The following is a 19,034-nucleotide window of genomic DNA, read 5'->3' as shown; positions in this document are numbered from 1 at the left end:
TCTGATTGGAAAATACTGTCAGATTTAAATTCCGTTTTAGTTGTTCCACCATACATTGCAATAACACAACTACGCCCAGACGTGTTATTAATATCCAGTTCTTCCAAAACTGTAATTATTGTAGAACTGACTTGTCCAAGTGAAGGGAACCGGAATATTGGCACAAACGAAAGCCTAACAAATTTTCTTCACTTTGTTATGCTATGAAATACAATGGATGGATCGTGCATTTTTTTGCCATTGGGGTGGGTGCAATGGGTTTCTGTTCAGAATCAGTAAGGACATGTTTTCGTCGCCTTGGTTTCCCTAACAAGCCTTTACGTTAATTCTACCACTTGGATTGAGCCTAAAAAGGCCCCAATCATTCCTGAAGTTTCTTCTGTTACAAATATGGAATGTAAGAAATCAAAAAACCCTGAGAAATCTTCCGCAAGTCACACAAAATCTTGTAAAATCAAAAAACCCGAAAAACTTGCTACAAGGTCTTTCGAAACAACAGTCGCATTGCCATCTAACCCTGATTTTAGGAATAGCGGTCTAAAAAACTTCGGAATAACATGTTATGCAAACTCAATCTTACAATGTTTTTATAACCTTCCAAAAGTTAAAGAAGCCATTTCTGTCAGCAAAACAACCTCAAAGTTAGGCGAAGCATTTGTAGGTGTTCTTCAAAGTTTGGTTGTTTCTAGAAGTTCAGTTGATCCCTCCTATTTTTTGCGTGCTATCAAACATCATATCTCAGCTGCGAAGTGAAGTGCATTTAATATCATTGCTCAGCACGACGTCCCCGAGGTTCTTTAATATCTCATACCTGGTCTGTCATTAGACTTTCCATTTCTTGGAAGTCTTTTTAGTATTGGCATCAAGACATCAACCACTTCCAATTCATATCATATTACCAGCTTCTCAGAAGTTATAGCACCATGCATCCAACTTTCTCTGCACCCTACGTTACAATCTTCCTTAGATAATTTCTTGGAAAGCGAGGAGTTGTCAGACACCAATGCCTACTTCTGCCATGTTTGCAACGCTCATCAAACTGCTCTAGTTGAAAAAGAGGTAGTGTCGTGCGATTCCCATCTCATTTTACAGCTAAAACGTTTTGCCAGTGCCAACGGCCTTGTGTCAAAAATTGCCTCTCGTGGTACCCTTTCCATACCTTTTACCGTAGATGGAGAAGTGAAATTTCGTAAACATTTTCAATTAAGGGCTATTATCAACCATTGCGGCAACTTAAATAATGGTCACTACACAACCATAGCCTTCGACCAAGTGGTACACAGGTGGATGCATTGCAACGATAGAGCAGTAGTTTTCTGTGATGACCGCCTTATTAACAGTCACGATTCATATGTTTTCTTTTTAGATGAGCTGAAATAAGAATATTTTAACCAAAATAAGTCAGCAAGGGGGCTTGACTACACTCAGTCTTGTCTTTGAAGAGTGACGACTCCACTTATTACCCCAGTTAAAAAATATATATATATATTTGCAGCGGGGTTTGATCACACATGATCTTGTCTTTGGAGAGTAACGACTCCACTTTTTAACTGAGTTAAAAACAAAGAATAGCACAGTTAAACAGAAAGTGGTCAAAGTTTACTTTAGGAAGATAGGGATGTCTAGTTTCTGCTGATGACCGTCCGCGGACCTCTTCGAGGTGACCCAGCTAGACATCCCGGGTACTTAGGTTCAGAAATATGTGTCGAAACCTGCCTGCCCTTGATAATGTTCTGTTCATCTTTTCAAATGTGTTGTGTCCTTTTTTAATTTTTTTATATTTTTTTAATTAATTCCTTGTACAAAGGGAGAATTGTGCTTTTAGAAGCATTTTCTCTAGAGGAGTGCAACCTCTAGCTTATTTCCAAAGACCTAACAGGTTGAGTTCATCATTGCGTTGGCTAGCCAACTCTTTGTAAATGGTTTTCTTATCCAACAACATTCTTCTGTTACAATACGTACACGGTACTTTTGTTTGACCAAAATATAGCGTAACCTTCTTTCTGCATATTGACACACTCTTTGTAGGTTTCAGTGCGGCAAGAAACAATAATTGATGGCTGGAAAACTTCTCTTGCTTTTGTTTCAATATATGCTAGTGAAGTGTCCCAATCTATATCGATGGAATTGTCATGCAGATTAATGACAGTTGAAGAAGTTATCGCCAAATTTAATCCATTGAAACAGAGGGCCCGCACCAGATCCCAAGCATGAGTGAATTTCATCAATCCTCATGTTTCCACATTTATAGGTGTTTGTTTCAGTACAGCCGTAATCCATTACCTTTTCGATCATTCCTGTAAAGGGGAGAATACAGAAGTTTTCCAGCAGCTTCTTATTCTTTGGAGAGAAACCTCCTTTTTTTTAATTAAACTTTCCGTCTTAAAAGGCTAGTTATATCTGCATTGCGATGTAGTTACTCCTATTCTCTTGACTACAAAATTTTTGAAGTGGTAGCAAACATCTTGCTCGACGCTGTCAATGACATCTCCTCAACATGACATTTGTAAAAATGCAGTACCATCGGATATGACTGCGTTGCGGACTTTTCTATCAACCTTTTTGGGTCCAACAAGGCGAACAATCGCAGGACTGTTCCAGTTGATTATGCCAACTACGGATATAGCACCTGCTATTGCAAGAGTGCTATCTTTTAACTTGGTGAGTATGTTTCGGTGAATGCAAAGGAAACCGTTTTGCATTCTCGATTCTGGAGCCAATGTTGCTGTTAAAAAACTAGAATCCATTATTGCTTTGTGACAACGATGTCAATCTTATTGGCCATTTCAACTCACACTTGCTTTCGAAAATGCATCTCTTTGTCGTGGCATTGGTCATGACATGAATTTTGTTTGTTGTGAAAAATATCCACGTCGAAATGTTGATTATTTTTCGTTGAGGTTTTAATCGGCGATACAGCTGTGACGAAGCCAAGCACCTCTAAGATAAAACGAAAAACAAACAAATGAACATCACGACCAACATTTTTGTAGCTCAGCGATGCAGAGAAAATGTTCATCTGTTTATCTATTTTGTTCTTAATTTGCAAAGGTATTCACGCTGAATGTTTTTGGCAAGGTCTCAACGTTCTTATAAAGAAAGGTTTTTAAAAAATGTACTTTATCTGGTTTTGCTTGCATGCTCATTTTTGACTTTTGATGTACTAAAATATTTTTGAGTTTTTATCAGTTTTCAAATGTTCTTTAACTCTGCTAGAAATGTGCCTGGTGGTTTCACCCACATAGCTAGCATTGCAACTAGCACAAACAAATTTATACACAAGTCCAGATTTAAAAGAGTTTAAAAGAGGACAGAGTTCCTGAATCTTTTAAATCTGGACTTGTGTATAAATTTGTTTGTGCTAGTTGTAATGCTAGCTATGTGGGTGAAACGACCAGGCACATTTCTAGTAGAGTTAAAGAACATTTGAAAACTGATAAAAACTCACAAATATTTAAGCATGCCTCGTTTTTAAAGATTATTTTTCTTGCAAGGACAGAGTTCCTGAGTCTTTTAAATCTGGACTTGTGTATAAATTTGTTTGTGCTAGTTGTAATGCTAGCTATGTGGGTGAAACCACCAGGCACATTTCTAGTAGAGTAAAATATTTTTATAAAAAAAAATGAAAAAAGTACGAAAATTAAAAAAGGTATCCAGTTATGAAAACATGCTTTTTTCGATTTACGGAAGAATAGAAGTTCAAGGATCACAACTTTTAAAAACAGATATAAATTATTAATTTAAAATATTAATTCTCGGGTTCAGGTTCACATGCATAAATTTTTGGAGTTTATACATTCTGCCTCTATAGTAGCCAAATTTTGAAAATATTTCACTGCAGTTCAATATTACGGTCACTCTTATAAAATTTAGAAACTTTAAGTTTTCCTATCTTATATAATTTTTGCTGATAACTTCGAATATGGCCATCATTATACTCAAAGGTTTCTTGTTTCTCTTTAAAAGATTTGATGACTCTAACCCAGAACAGAGAAAAACACTTACCACAGGAACAACTTTCAACTGTGTCGGTGCAGATGACGGAGTGTAAAAAGTGGGCTTGACTCTACTATATAACAACAACAGGTGACCACGTTACCTATATATTGGGTAATATTTTTTTAGTAAAGCTAAATTTTTATTTGGTGCTAACACTAGACACTAAGTTGGTTATTTGTGTTTGTCAATCAAACTGCACCTGTTTGCACGATATTTTGATCGGTCTGCTATGAAACGTGCCGGCTACGACGTCTTCTTGAAAAATTGCAGCAAATGCAGATGTGAGCTTTGACACGGATTAACAAAACAAATTGGAAAACAAAAAAAATATCGAGGACCTTACATGATATTTCACTTTTAAAAGCAACAGAAAGATAAAATAGCGAAATTTTAAGTGGCTGTAATAAAACACCCTTTTTGTAAATGTTCTTAAATTTCTTTATTGCAATGCAACGTATTTGGGCCAGATCTCTATTGTATACCCGGAATTTCCAAACAAGATTACTGTTGGAAAAAAATACATTATAAACCAAAATTTTCAGATGAAAAAATTTTCCCGTCCGAAATTTGCGTCTTTTGAAAGTTTTTTCGTCCAAAATTAAGAATTCGTTCGAACATTCTTCCACCGACACTTTTCCAGACTAAAATTTTGTTTTATAATGTATATTAAATACGGGGAGGTGTTTGACTTATTCTGGATAGAGTCTTCAGAAACTTTGATAGCGCACCCTCTACAAAGAGGAAATTTTTTAATTTTTTTTATTAATTTGTTTCTAAATATTTGTATAACTAATGGTCAACCTCGTTGTCAGGGCATTGCCGCTCCGCAATAACGGTTCAGGGGCCAAAGGAGTCTGGAGATAAAAATGCTTTGCGAATGAAAACTCGTTTACAAGCACTAAAGCCCCATCTCCAGTGTCAAAATTGGTCTTGGATATAAAACAGCCTGTGATCGCGCAGGCAAACCATTGAACTGAAATTATAACATACCGTATATTTCGGTGTATAACCCGCGGGTTATATGTTGATTTTTACAACTTCCACTGTTGGTGCTACCGTTTTCTCTATTTCTCCGGGTTAAGTGAAAACATAGGGTATCCCAATTAGGGTAGTATTTGGGGTAGTTAGTGAGGTAGCTAAGTTTGATATTTAATGCGTATATTTTGTAATTATACATTACATATTCAATCTGACTTCTATACAACGGCTCTTAGCTCGCTCAACATACTAAATTTAGCGTCAATTTGTTAAAAAGATGTTTCACTTTAACCTTCGGTTTACAACGCGTTGCTCCGCCATATTTAAATTTAACATAATAATTTGCTGACCAGATGCCTTAGCCAAACTGAGCCGCTGTGTGTGAAGTTGAACACTTAAAAAAAAAACAATGTTCTATGGCGCGGTTCTTAAAGGATGGTTGCCACATGTATAATGCAACTAATCTTACATACCTGTAAAGATTCTACTGTATATTTATTGTATGTAACGTAGTAAAACTCTTACACATCTATAGCCTCTTTTCCATGTTTTTGATCATTGTAAAAACAACTTTGTAAGGAGAAAATTTGACATAAAAGCCTTATCGGGGAAAAGCCTGCTTTCCAAGTTTTTTACATTCGAGAATAATTACTTGTCTTGTTTCCATGTTATTTGTTAATGGACTAGAGAACATTATAACCAGAAAATGACTAGAGAACATTATAACTAGAAGATTTGCTGTGAGAACCTTGCATGGGGGAAGCCTGTTTTTTGAAATTGTCGCTAACAGAAACCATTTAATCCGAATCTAAGGGGACAGTTTCCATCTGTGAATCTGCTCAGCAGCAAAGTAGAGCACATAATTATCAGGTCTGTGAAAAAACTACTGGCCCCGAACACTAATTGGGGTACCTCATGGTTTCAATTAATACATTTTTCATATTATTAGCAACAATGGAGATTATACGTTCCTGAGAAAATTGAGAAAACTACACGTTTTTTAAATTTTACGGAAACGATGGGAAAACTCTCAATTATCGCCTTACTTTTTACTAGGTTATTTTTGAGGTATTTTTTACCACTTCCAAAAAAAAGGAAATGGTGTTCGTTTTCCTATATGCGTGTATTATTCAATATTGCTGTTAAATAGGATGAAGAAGCTGTTTTTGTTCAAATGACCCAATCCCCTTTCTTATCTTCAGTGCATTCCATTTTATCTTTCTTCGCTCGTATTCCGTCTTTATGTTTGTAAGTAAGAAAATAATCGTGTCGCGGCTAAAAAAAATTTTTAAAATGCGCAGGAATATTTTACCATTTTCATTTTGAAAGTGATTGCGTTTATTGCTATGGTTTGCAGGTCTCTGTTTAATTTATTTTTTGTCTTTTAAAGCTTTTTATTATGTAATATTTGCTTTCTGTATGTTAAGGCAAATATATTGCTACGTTTTTAGTCACGTATTAATCTCACGGTGAAACAGAGCATGCTTAGTATTTAGGCGAAGCATGATGTTACTGAAGCAAACTTTTAATTCAAGTAAAAATTTGGAAATAAAACGTTATCCACAATCATATATAGCGCCCATCAAATCAAATCACGTTAGCTGTAATGAAAAAGAGTTTTGTCACCGAACAACAAGAGTATAAATTTATCTCCTCTTCATTGTTTTTTAACTTCAATTCAAACAAACGGTATTACCCTGCGTCAAACTTTGTTTCTCTTTTATTAAGGAACTTCCCGACTTGACACATTTCAAAGTAAAGTAAATTCCCTGTACGGACATATAAAAAAACGCGCGCTGTGTTTATAAAGACGCCACATAAATAAGAAAAAAGAAAAACAATTGAGGCTGGAATTATAAAAATTAAGAACATCGAAGCTCACTGAAATTGGACTGGTTCTTATAAAAAAAAAGAAAGCATGCAGCCATAAACCATCTCTATTAATATCTTATTACTGAAACACTTTATATTTTGGGAAATTCCCTTACAGTTATGTTTGCCTATGATACACAAAACTTAAAATTTGATAGGCAAAAAACAACCAACAGTCATGGGAGCGCAAGAGTCAAAACGACGTAACGTTTTGAATTTGTTTTACTTACTTTAATGACGTTTTTGTCACAATAAATAAAAAAATTATTATTACAAATAAAGTGAATACACTTGCTTAATATATTTTTTTGACTTTCCTCCGTTTTTTTTCATGTATAGAAATCTGTGTTTTATCACCAGCCCACATTGGGTCTAATCGACAAGAAACACAAAATAAACAAACACACCACACCACTCAATACGAACAACAACAGAGACAGCAACAACGAAACAGGTAGGAAGTTCTTTTTTTGTCCGCCTTTAAAATTGTCGTTGTCGCTATTTTTGTTTTGTTTTGATTTTGTTGTTTTTGTTTTCTATTCGATTGCGTCGTCCGGGTTTTTGTTTTGTTGTTGTCATGGTTTTTGCTGTTGTTTCAGTTTCCACTTGTTTCTATTTTGTGTTTGTTTGTTTTGCACTTGTTCTCCATAGTTACTTGTCGATTTGAAAATTTTGTAATACAATTAGGCTCCGGAGGAGGGTGATTTATTAAAACACACTCCTGCCTGGTCATGCATAGTTATGTGGAGGTTATTTTCCTCTAGTATGGGTGTTTTGTTAAGCTAATTTCTATTATTAATTTGTTTCCTGACTTCACTTTAAATTTTTTTTTGTTCTTACGTTTTACTTTCTCGTTTTGGTTAATGATTAATAGTTTGTATATTTACATTGTGCTTTGTCATTCGTTTAGAAATTTGACCAATAAGTTGGAAAGAGGTTAGTCTCTTTATATAAACACACACTAGCTAGCAAGGAAATATCTGATCTCAATGTGATTCCGATGCATATTGCTTTGTTTTAGCAATAAACCAACCTCGAACTGCTCCAGTTTTTATGGCACAAGGATTGGAGTAGTTGCAAAGGGTATATGCTATGTATACGAATTTTCTCTTTAAACTTTATTATCTTATAATACAATATATTGTCTATATTTTTCATTTCCATGACATGCAGAAAAATAAAACTTGTATATCTAGCAAAGTTTAACTACATTTGGTTACATTTTTAAGAAGAGCAACTCTGTTCTTGAAATTTGCCTTATAGAGAGAGAGCCAGAAACAGAAAAGAGAGAATGTGATGCAAGAAAACATTAAGGCGAGATCATTGAAATTTTGCAGCTACATGTTTAATCTTAATAAATCTATGAATGTCCGAGCAGCAGAAACTTTTAATATCGTGTTCAGGCTTGATCAAAGTAGTAATGATAAAGGGAATTAAAAGAGGAATTTTCGATAGCTTAGATAGGCCTAATTTCACAATGATTTCGTTTTTAATTAATCGTCTTTATTTCCTTGACTAAAGTTTCTGTGTAAAATTAAAAGATATTCCGAAATCTAAAATGTTGGAAAGAGGTTAGAGCAAGCTTTATTTTGAAATCGTTTAGCTTTTATCGATAAAATCAAATTTTAATGTATGAAGTTTTAAACAACAGAAATAACGGTGACTGAATTATAATTAGTCGATAGGCTATACATTGAAACACATTATAAAAGATGTAACAAATACATCCTTAAAATTTATATTATAACACGCGTATCCGTGTGCCCTTAACGTAAAATGGTAACCAGGGTAGCGAGACACATAAATACGATTAGTAAGGACGGGCGAACCGGTGGATTTATTAACGCGCCACCGACTAGTTAAGTGATATTTCTTAAACAACAAAAACTCTCTTCAGTCATAACTTTTTATACTAAACTTGATAACAGCTGTCTCACACTTCGACAAAAAGCGGTATAAAAAGGACAGGCGAACCCGTGGATTATTTCACGGGCCACCGACTAGTCTTATAGATCAGCCTACTAAACGCTACCCTCTTTAAATGCTACGAAATTCTGAGGTTTTATAGAACATGATAACTTATGTTGTTCTCAAGGTTGTAACTAACACCTTGTACTCAGTTCGTTAAAAAGGAATCACTTAACAAAAACTTAGTTTCCAAATATCTTTTAATTTTACACAGAAACTTTATTTGCGCCATTTTTACCTTTCTAGTTGTACTTTACCTCTGATTTAGAATTTTTAAGTAGCAAAAATTTAATAAAGTTATCAAGTCAATAAATAATAAGAAGCCCTGGGGGCTCTAAGAATTTCCACTGGCTACCAAAATATTTGATAACAACCTGCTAATTCGTTGTGTTACCGTGCCAAACATTCGAAAAGGTTTGGTGCATGAAGCTCTGAAGATAAAGCACACAAGCGACATTATGTCTTACAGCAAACGCAAACAAAACGAAACGTGTCAAAATAAACCCAAATTTTAAAAGAAATTGCTAACAAAAAATACAGCCTATCATTCAAAGTCTTGCGAAACGGTATTTAGTTGACAAAAAATCAAAATTTTGATGTCACCATCATATTCAGTATATTTTTTATGTTAACTTTGCAAATTTTTGTTGAAAATGAAGTAGTTTTAATTTTTGGACCAATTTTGGCCTAAATTGACATTTAGGGTGGCAAAATACCAAAATTTTGATGTCACCATCATATTCAGCATACTTTATTTGTTAACTCTGCCAAATTTTGTTGAAAATAAAGTTGTTTGAATTTTTGGACCAATTTTGGCCTAAAATGATATTTAAGGTGGCAAAAAACCAAAATTTTGATGTCACCAACATGTTCAGCATACTTTTTTTGTTAACTGTGCCAAATTTTATCGAAAAAAAGTAGTTTTAATTTTTGGACCAATTTTGGCCTAAAATGACATTTAAGGTAGCAAAAAACCAAAATTTTGATGTCACCATCATGTTCAGCATACTTTTTTGTTAACTTTGCCAAATTTTATCGAAAAAAAAGTAGTTTTAATTTTTGGACCAATTTTGGCCTAAAATAACATTTAATGTGACAAAAATCAAAATTATAATGTCATCATTATGTTCAGCATACTTTTTTGTTAATCTAAAAAAGGCTAAAGCTTTATCAAGTAGTCCTTTTTTATCTGAAAAATGAGAGAGAAAACTATTTTTAAGATAATTGTCAAGTTTTACTACTCCTTGAAATAGAGGTTGGGTATGTCCGAAATTACGCCGCCAACGAAACGACATAATTTGGAGTGGAGTTAAGTCTAGTCATTAATACCTCCCCCACCCACTCCGCAACCCACTCCGCCCTTCTTTAAATTTTGTAATAACGTTTTAAACTTGTTTTTTTAGATTTTATTCTCCTCTAATCAATAGCTAAAATTTAAACCGCTTAAATCAATATCAGTATTTGTTTGTAGTTGCATAGCTGTGTCAACATCATCGAGTAATGGGCAGTACAAAAATTGATGCATTCACAGGGTGTAGTAAATTCCTTATCACCAAAAATTCTCATCATTGTTATCAATATAATTCAAGATGCAGTCATTGTGCACAGAAGAGTCTCGGAATATCAGTAAATGACATTCAAGTATGTTTCAACACCCGTGTTTGTCACAGAAAGTATATTGCAAAGTTTGTGCAGATGAACATATTGTAAATACATGCTTCATATAAAGGTTAATACACGGACTTCTTACGGATTGGTGTCAAAGGCTTCGTCAGTGCGTAATCAAAGGTAAATCAGTTTTCAGTTCGATTTATCGCTTTTTTGTGCATCATGTTCTGAAAAGCAGTTTGACTTATCAGTTTTTAATATTAATAAAAAACTATCTAACAGAAATCATAGTCTCGGTGAAATTGCTTTTGGAACATCTATGAGAAATACAAATAAATTAACACTTCCTTTTTAAACTATACCGTATGATTGTATAAGAATCGTTGTCCTTGTGCTATAAACTTTTCAAGAAAGGCCAGATTTTGTGCCTACAAAGTACAAAGTTTAAAGAACTATTAACTCATTTGTGGGATATAAGTCGCACATACGGGGACAATCATTTTGAAAAGCCGTAACATTTCAACTTTGAACTAGGTTGGCAGGTCTAGAAAATTTATTTCAAATACACTCATACACTCTGTAGGATATCAAAACTCCAGGGTACAGCAGCAAAGTTTTTTTTTAAATTGAAAATAAGGAGGGGGTAGTTCACAATTATATATAAGAGTGTGTACGGTATAACATTTAACTCTTAAAGGATGGCTCGTTATAAGAAAACGCTTCTTTATTCAGTTAACAAATACTCAACTTCTAAAAAATTATGCAACAATTGTTGGCCGAGGACAAGGTCCGGCAATTCAGTTTTAACACCGTTGGGTAGTCCAATCCCTATTTTAAAACATGTCGGAGTTATGATAACCCAGTTTTCAGGAGTTGTGGTGATCAAACTACGGCGTTGTTACCATTCTTGACCGCATAATTGCGGGACCCATCATTTAATGGTTAATTTATGTGATAGGAAATACTATAACCACAAAGTCTTGTATTTTCTATATAATTTTTCTTTTTTGTTTTTTTATTTATTTGTTTAAACCACTTATTTTGTAGATGAAGCTGTGTTTACTTATCGTTGCCATAGCAGTAACGTTTATTGACGCTGATGACGTCATTGTACAGAAAAGGGCAGTGAAATGTGATTCTGTGTTGGCAGTAAAGGTAATGTACTCCCCTTCTCCACACACCCTTACAAATAAGATGTTTTGTTGATTGCTGTTTAATGTTCACCTTCGTTTCCAGAGCATTTTGCTTTCTACACTTCGTAATAACATTTCAGGCATTCAGGAGGATGTGGAAAGTTGACTCTTGTGCAATGAAAGACATATTTTGTGAAATAAGCATTTTCTTGCTGTCAACTCCAATTGGATGAATTACTAAGCCATCAAATACACCAATACGTAATGATTCGCTAATGTCAACGTTCTTTCGCCATTTGAACACAAAGAAGTATTTTATACATGTAACTCTCACTTTCTGCTTCATCGCTGGCATTGTATTTATTAATCGACACACTAAAAAATCCGATCTTAAATTAATCGCTTCTACTTTGAACAAAAATATTTCTATTTTTAAGGTTTGTGATCGGTTTCGTAACATTGCGACTTCGATCAAGTTAAAAGCAAATGTTATTGAAGAAGCAATCAAGGATGCTTATAGCAAGGGTATTACCAAAGCAGAAGATGTCAAAGCAAGCGTTGAGAAATTCCTGGAGAAAGAAATCTTAAGTAAAAGCTGTGAAGATTTAGTTGATAAACAGGTAGGTTAAAATGACGCTTGACAATTTTTTATGGTGGTGTCGCGTATAGATTTTAATCTTGTCGTTCTTCCTCCCGAAATGTCAATGACATTAAATGATATAGTGTCATCTGCGATACTGGAATCTGTGACGAGGGTGTAGGCTGTCATGACAAGAGGGGCGGAAAGAAGAGCTTGGTTGAAAAGGGGTAAAAAGGCTTTCTTTAATATTTACAGACCCTATACGTCATAAATTCTCACAAGGTAATGTTACAAGCCATGACATCGCAATATGAGAAGAAAGTAATAAATTAGCATAATACTGTGCCATACTGTGCATCCAAAGGTTTTGGAAAAACTTTGAAGCCGCTTCGAGTCAGACACTTACGGGACCAAAGATTTTGTCTGCTTTAGACAGGTGTTCGCCTAGGAAAGATTTTGATTATTTTAAAAAATCCTAGTCCAACGCCGGAAATCCATTAAGCATTAAAATTTTGCTAAATAAAGACGTTTTTGGACATTTTAGGTTATCAACAGTTTCCTAAGCAAAAATGTTTTAGTCTTTATAAAGTGTCCGCTTTAAGGAGGTGTCCACTTTAGACTTTAGGCTTTAGAGAAGTGTTATTATAAGAATTTATTAAAAAATTGTCCGTGACAATGTTTTTTGTCTGTTTTAAGGAGGTGTCTGCTTAAGAGGATGTCCGATTTAAAAAGGTTGCACTGTGTCTCAAAAAATAGTAATCTATATATATCCCCTGTGTGTTCATAACAATTAATAACGTATTCCAGAAGTTATTGAAATTTGGAACTGACACAGGTATTTTGGTTTTGTTGAACGTTATCTCCCGAATTAATATCTAAACTAAATTGTTATTTTTTTTAGTTCTGCGATAAGTTGGATACAGTTGGCAAATACCTCCAAAAGAAAGGTGATCAATTGAAACCATATTTAGTAAAAGCCATGCTAGAAGGTGCTGCTTTGGCAAAAGATATCAAAGCAAAGGTTGAAGATTACATCCGAAATGATCTGATGGAAAAAACATGTGCAGATATCTTGCCGGCTGATGTAAGTTAAAATAGGGTATATTGTTTCACATAACTCACATTGGTTTCATTCCTGATTTGTTCATTCTGAATATTCAAATTGCATTGTGGAATTTCATGTTTTGATGAATGAGGCCTTATTCTTAATTTTCGTAATATTAAACCAATCAAAATATATTTTGTTTCCTTCACAAAAGATTTCCCACTTTGAGGAAAACCGCGTTAAACATTAAATATCCTGCTTTTTTGCTGGCATCTTGTCATTGATTCCAATTCCTTCTCAATCACTATTCAAACATTGACGGAAGAGAAAGAGAATTAATTTCTCTTTGAATGTTAAAATTGAATGATTTAGTATATTTGTCTTTTATTGACTCCAATGGGTTTCTTTTGCAGCCTAAGAGTTAAACTGACAAAAACATGCACCATTTTCTGTTATTACTTATTGCTTCCCAACAATTTTTCAAGAAATGCAAACAAATTGAAGACATTGGCGCAGCATTAAAATTGAAGGCCGATCAAATCAAGCAAGCAACTGTTGACAGCCTTCTAAAAGGATACAATAAAGTACAAGATACCGTTATGACTACACTCACCTCCATGAAAAAATATGCCGAAAACTTCACATGTGAAGAACTGTTAAATCCAGACGTAAGTTGCTTGGTTTTCTTTGTTTTTGTTTTTGTTGATGTTGTAGTTCGTTGTTGCTTGTTTGTTTGTTTGTTTGTTTGTTTTTGTTTTGTTTTGTTTCGTACCTTTAATTTAATTATAAAAACAAATTTAACTCGATAAGCAAATGTTTGTTACCTATAATGTAGGCATTTATATTGGTTTTCAGGTCTGTGTTAATTTAAGAGCATACGCCAAAAAAATACGCATTGGAATGCCGAAAATGATGAACGCTGTCCGGTCTGCCATTGTCATGGGATACAAAGTTGGTAAAGGTTTTACGACTGTCGTGTACAAAATTGCCGATGCCTTCATTGATTGCGAACAATTTTTGAGTGCAGATGTGAGTATTTTTAATAATAGAATGTTACCCAACTTTGTGAAAGTCTTGGTTTACATTTTCGGAGGATTTTTTTATTTCAACAGTAAGCTTACCAATAAATGTGGAGCTGTTTCCTTACAAAAAAACAATCTTTATTAGAAGCCTGGACCTTCTTACTAGAATTGCCGAAGAATTACGTCCCTAGCAGCAAAAGTTGGAGTCACTGCACAAAAAGTTAAAGAGTCCATTGTCGATGCCGTAAAAAAGGGACTAATCAAAGCAACAGATCTTTATAAGAGTATTTTGAACTACATAAAAAGTAAATTTGGACGAAGAAAACGAAGCTTGATGGAAAAGAGAGATTTAAAGGAAGTGTTGGAGAAGTATAAAAAAAGTTAGTAGTATTGATTATTTTTTAAATCATACTCTACATAGTTGTGTGTCTTTAATAATTCTTAGTTATAATTCTTAGTCCTTATTACAAGAAAAAAACCCAGATATTTATAAGCATGTTGTCCTATAGCTTAACCTTCACATTTATCACCTATGTAAACAAACACTTTTGTTTCCTAATCACAAAATGTGGTTGTAATTTTAAGGAATGATTGTAAAATGTTACTTAACGCGAAATATAATAGTGATAAAGCAATGAAAACGAGAAGGAAAAAATATGCAACTGTTATTTTGATAAAACCAACTACAGCCAAGCATGGATGACAGAAGTGGAATTCTTTCTTAGCTAAAATGTGAGGTTTTTACAGGCTAATTATTAGTAAAAAACCTATTGACAAGTTTGACAGCTACAAGACGGGCAAAAAAAGTGACATTCTTCAAGCTTTTCTTATCTGTCAAAAATCTTATTCCATAGGAAAGATCGCTTTTAAGTTCGATTTAACTTGATCTTATGAAAATTGAAGTTTCTTAATAATACGTACTGTATCTATATTATAATGCCCGTATACGTCTGTCTGTCCGTCTGTCACGCAAAATGGTAGCTTAGCTGCGCAATAGCGAGAAGCACGAAATGCGGTATAAAAAGGACGGGCGAACCCGTGGATTTTCCACGGGCTAACGACTAGTAATATATAATGCCCGTATACGTCTGTCTGTCTGTCACGCAAAATAGTAGTTTAGCTGCGACGGGCGAACCCGTGGATTTTCCACGGGCTAACGACTAGTATATTATAATACCCGTATACGTCTGTCCGGCTGTCTGTCTGTCACGCAAAATGGTCGCTTAGCTGCGCAAGTAGAGAGAAGCACGCACTGCGCTATAAAAAGGACGGGCGAACTCTTGGGTTTATCCACGGGCTAGTATAATAAAATCAATTTACGTTTTAGTGTTGGAAAATGGGATAATAAAAGCGAAAGAATATTTAAAGAAGGCAATTGCCAAGACTCTGGATACTATGAAAGTTGTTGATGCGAAGATCAGAGCCGCTGTTGAAAAAGCTATCTTGGAGGGTAAAAGTAAATACAAAGATATCAAGAAATTAATCGCAGATATGTTGGCAAAGAAAGGTACGATGTCATGCCGAATGTGATCGTATTTTTTCCCCTTTATTACAGTTAGTATTAAAATCATACTTTTCGAGATTTTTTTTTTCGTATTTCGCCAGAGGGTCCTCTTGCCAGTTTAGTATCTTTTTGTAAAGCAATTTTTTTTAAAATTAAAAAAGTGGAGTACATCATTAAAATTTACAATATTTCAAACTTTTCAGGTTCTGTTAAAAAGTAAACTATATATCAATGACGGAAATAAAATAACAACGAGTTGATTTAAAATTTAAACAAGTAATGCTTTCTTGATTAAAATCTAAATTTCGATAGGGTCACAGATCTCAAAACGACAGGCACCTTCTTTAAGAGACCTCCTGAAGAAAGCTTTAAAAAAATCAACTGGTCTCATGAAGTGGACAATCAAGAATCTTTTGGAGATGACGACCAACCAGTTGCATACCATTAAAAGATACGTTCAAACAGTTCTTGATAAAGTTCTCGGAACCTACAAACGCGATGTTGGTAAGTTGAGAAAAATACATTTCATTTGTAAAACTCGGGTTTTCCAATGAAGGGAATGACTTATTGGAAAATGCACTTGGTTTAACGTAAAACGTAGATTTTGACAGGCTTCAATTTTAAGCCGATTGGAACAACAAATTGACGAGTAGTATTTCTTGTGGAATGTTAGCGAGCAGTATCTCTTGTGGAATTTTGGCGAGTAGTATGTGTTGTGGAATGTTGGCGAGTAGCATCTCTTGTGAAATGTTATTGGCGAGTAGCATCTCTTGTGGAATGTTATTGGCGAGTAATATCTCTTGTGAAAAGTTATTAGCTAGTAGCATCTCTTGTGAAAAAGTTATTAGCTAGTAGTATCTCTTGTGAAATGTTATTGGTGAGTAGCATCTCTTGTGAAATGTTATTGGCGAGTAGCATCTCTTGTGGAATGTTATTGGCGAGTAGTATCTCTTGTGAAAAGTTATTAGCTAGTAGCATCTCTTGTGAAATGTTATTAGCTGGTATTATCTCTTGTGAAAAGTTATTGGCGAGTAGCATCTCTTCTGGAATGTTATTGGCTAGTAGTATCTCTTCTGGAATGTTATTTTAAAAATGACTGATAACATCTTACAGCGTTCTGGCTCGTCTGCTTAAGTACTTGCGCTTTGCCCAAGAATAATTTCAGTGTAAAGCTAATTAAATCCACGTATGAAGATATAAGCAGTTTCTTCGATCCCTGGTCATATTAGCTAGTGCCCATAGCTAAAATGCATAAAATTCTTTCCTAAAATAATATGTGCATTAGAATCCCGCTAACTCGGACCCTCAGAAATGATAAAAAAATCGTCCCACTTATCGAATGTCTGAGATTTCCGACTTTCTTGAAAAGAATCAGAATTTTATTAAAGAATTTTGGTAAAAATAATAAATGCATTAGAAAGTTTTTGCCTCTTTTTTTTAAGTTTTATACATTTTAAACAATCATACGCGATTGTATTTTCGTTTTTCTCCTCTGCGTGACGCGATATTGATATTAAAGAGTGAACATTCATTTGATATCTAATTTAAATCATTTGACATACGGTTTTCATAATGCCTGAATTCCATTACGTTTTTTTGCTAAAGGGTCTGAGAAAAATGGTACGACTTAGTGAATTAACTTGATTAGGGCCTTCAAAACCGAAATGAACAAGATATCCGTACGACTAAGCGAATGGCCGAGTTACGCATGATACGACTAAACGGGATTCTACTGTACTGTGCGGTGCGGAGTAATCAAACATTCTGATTGGTTAACAGAAATTCCTACGGTTTAAATGTAGAAATCAATTCCACTGCAATAAAATTAATTTTTAGATGATTTTTTCAAATTCACAATCGCTTCATAATTATTGTTTTCCTGATTTTTTATTGGTTTAAATCCTGTTGACCTTTTTGATAAATAGTAGAAACCATTTTTATTGTTTGTCAGACGGTATATCTCGAATAATTTCACGAGAAATATTTGACAATCGTCGTGAAAATTGTCTAGTTAAGATTTGCCTTTAGTGGAGGAAATTTCCACTAACAAAATTCCCAAACTCATTTGGCTCAAAATACTTTGCCTAGTGACTAATACAAGGCAATACGTTATGTACTTTATAAGCGAAGCAAGTGGTGAGCAACAGCCCAGCCTGAAGTGAGTAAACCAAAAAAATGGGGGTTGAGAGAAATAGGAGGAGTGTTTGTAAGTATATTGAAGTCGAACTTTGTATTGGCCATCGTATGGTGGATAAAATACTTAGTTTTTTATGTTGATTTATGCTAGAGCTTAAAAGGTCGTGGCATGCAATAAGCCTAGTTCTATAAGATACTGTGATTTGTTGAATTGGAGGTGTTGTGATGAAATTATCCTTCATAGTTCATTGAAGGGTTATTTACCTTAATTTTAACTATACTATTGTATTTCTAGAAGACAGTGTAATCGCAGATGAGTCGGATATAATGCTAAAAAAACATTTAGAAGAAATATCAGATAACTTTGCTCTGGATGTTGATTCAATGATGGAAGAAATTGCTGACGAAACAAGTTCATTGATTGAGGATATCAGTGATGAGACTAGAATGCAGAAACGATTTATTAACTGTAAGTACTGGAATTTGTGAAGCAGCTGACAGCTGTACTGCCCATTATTTTTTTTAAGCTTGATATTACTAAATGTCTCATTTTTAATGTCTTTTTGTGGAAAAAATATTTCTTTACGTTATAGTGGATTCTGATGGTTTAAAGGAATATGTCACCAAAATTTTGAAGCAGCATGTTGGAAAAGCTTATGACAAGATAATGGCAAAATCCAAAGACCTGATGAAGGATATTGAAGAAGCATTGAAGAAAGCCGGAGGAAGCATAATTGATGTCTCCAAGGCTGTTCTTGCAAAGATTAATGAAATGCTGAAGAACTTGGAAGCTGGGAAAGAGTTTTAATGGTACAAAGGAAATCACGAACGTTTTTTTTTTTTAAATAATGTTAAGCAATGAAATTAGTAACATAATATTGATAAAGTTCATTGGATTAGTAATTCAAACCTCTTTCTTTGGGATACAGAAACCCAATCATTAATTTTTTAAAAGTTGAATACTTTAAATGGCCATAACTCCAAACGAGCTTGATATTGTTTCACTTGATTCAGAATTTAGACAATAAAATGCACCGAAAACGGTAGATACAGGGTGTTTGACAAACCAAGAGCTAAATGATTCAAAAGGTAATTTATCATTTTGTTCCTTTCAAACCAAATTATGTTAAACAAGAAGCCCTGGGGGCTCTAAGAATTTCCGCTCGCTACCAAAATATTTGATGACAAC

General features: G+C 34.2%; 1 protein-coding gene across 4 annotated transcripts in view; it reads left to right on the top strand.

The window, feature by feature from the left end:
• Positions 1 to 18,736, top strand: part of LOC130629184 (uncharacterized) — a 53,552-nt gene extending 34,816 nt beyond the window's left edge. Inside the window, exons 1-14 of one of the 4 annotated variants that reach the window (XM_057442312.1) lie at positions 6,573 to 7,052; positions 7,189 to 7,303; positions 7,760 to 7,932; positions 10,289 to 10,605; positions 11,473 to 11,580; positions 11,996 to 12,178; positions 13,040 to 13,222; positions 13,669 to 13,851; positions 14,039 to 14,212; positions 14,372 to 14,585; positions 15,533 to 15,712; positions 16,022 to 16,213; positions 18,141 to 18,314; positions 18,439 to 18,736. In XM_057442312.1, coding sequence (XP_057298295.1) covers positions 11,473 to 11,580; positions 11,996 to 12,178; positions 13,040 to 13,222; positions 13,669 to 13,851; positions 14,039 to 14,212; positions 14,372 to 14,585; positions 15,533 to 15,712; positions 16,022 to 16,213; positions 18,141 to 18,314; positions 18,439 to 18,653 — 1,806 coding nt within the window. In that variant the 5' untranslated portion in view covers positions 6,573 to 7,052; positions 7,189 to 7,303; positions 7,760 to 7,932; positions 10,289 to 10,605 and the 3' untranslated portion in view covers positions 18,654 to 18,736. Of the gene's footprint in view, positions 1 to 6,572; positions 7,304 to 7,759; positions 7,933 to 10,288; positions 10,606 to 11,472; positions 11,581 to 11,995; positions 12,179 to 13,039; positions 13,223 to 13,668; positions 13,852 to 14,038; positions 14,213 to 14,371; positions 14,586 to 15,532; positions 15,713 to 16,021; positions 16,214 to 18,140; positions 18,315 to 18,438 lie in introns of those variants that run through there. The other 3 variants (XM_057442314.1, XM_057442313.1, XM_057442311.1) reach the window with 3 other exon arrangements.
• The last annotated feature ends 298 nt before the right edge of the window (positions 18,737 to 19,034 follow it).

The sequence above is a fragment of the Hydractinia symbiolongicarpus genome, chromosome 15, assembly GCF_029227915.1.
Source record: "Hydractinia symbiolongicarpus strain clone_291-10 chromosome 15, HSymV2.1, whole genome shotgun sequence".
NCBI classification, from domain to species: Eukaryota; Metazoa; Cnidaria; class Hydrozoa; order Anthoathecata; family Hydractiniidae; genus Hydractinia; species Hydractinia symbiolongicarpus.
This window is presented reverse-complemented; position numbering and strand designations above follow the sequence as displayed.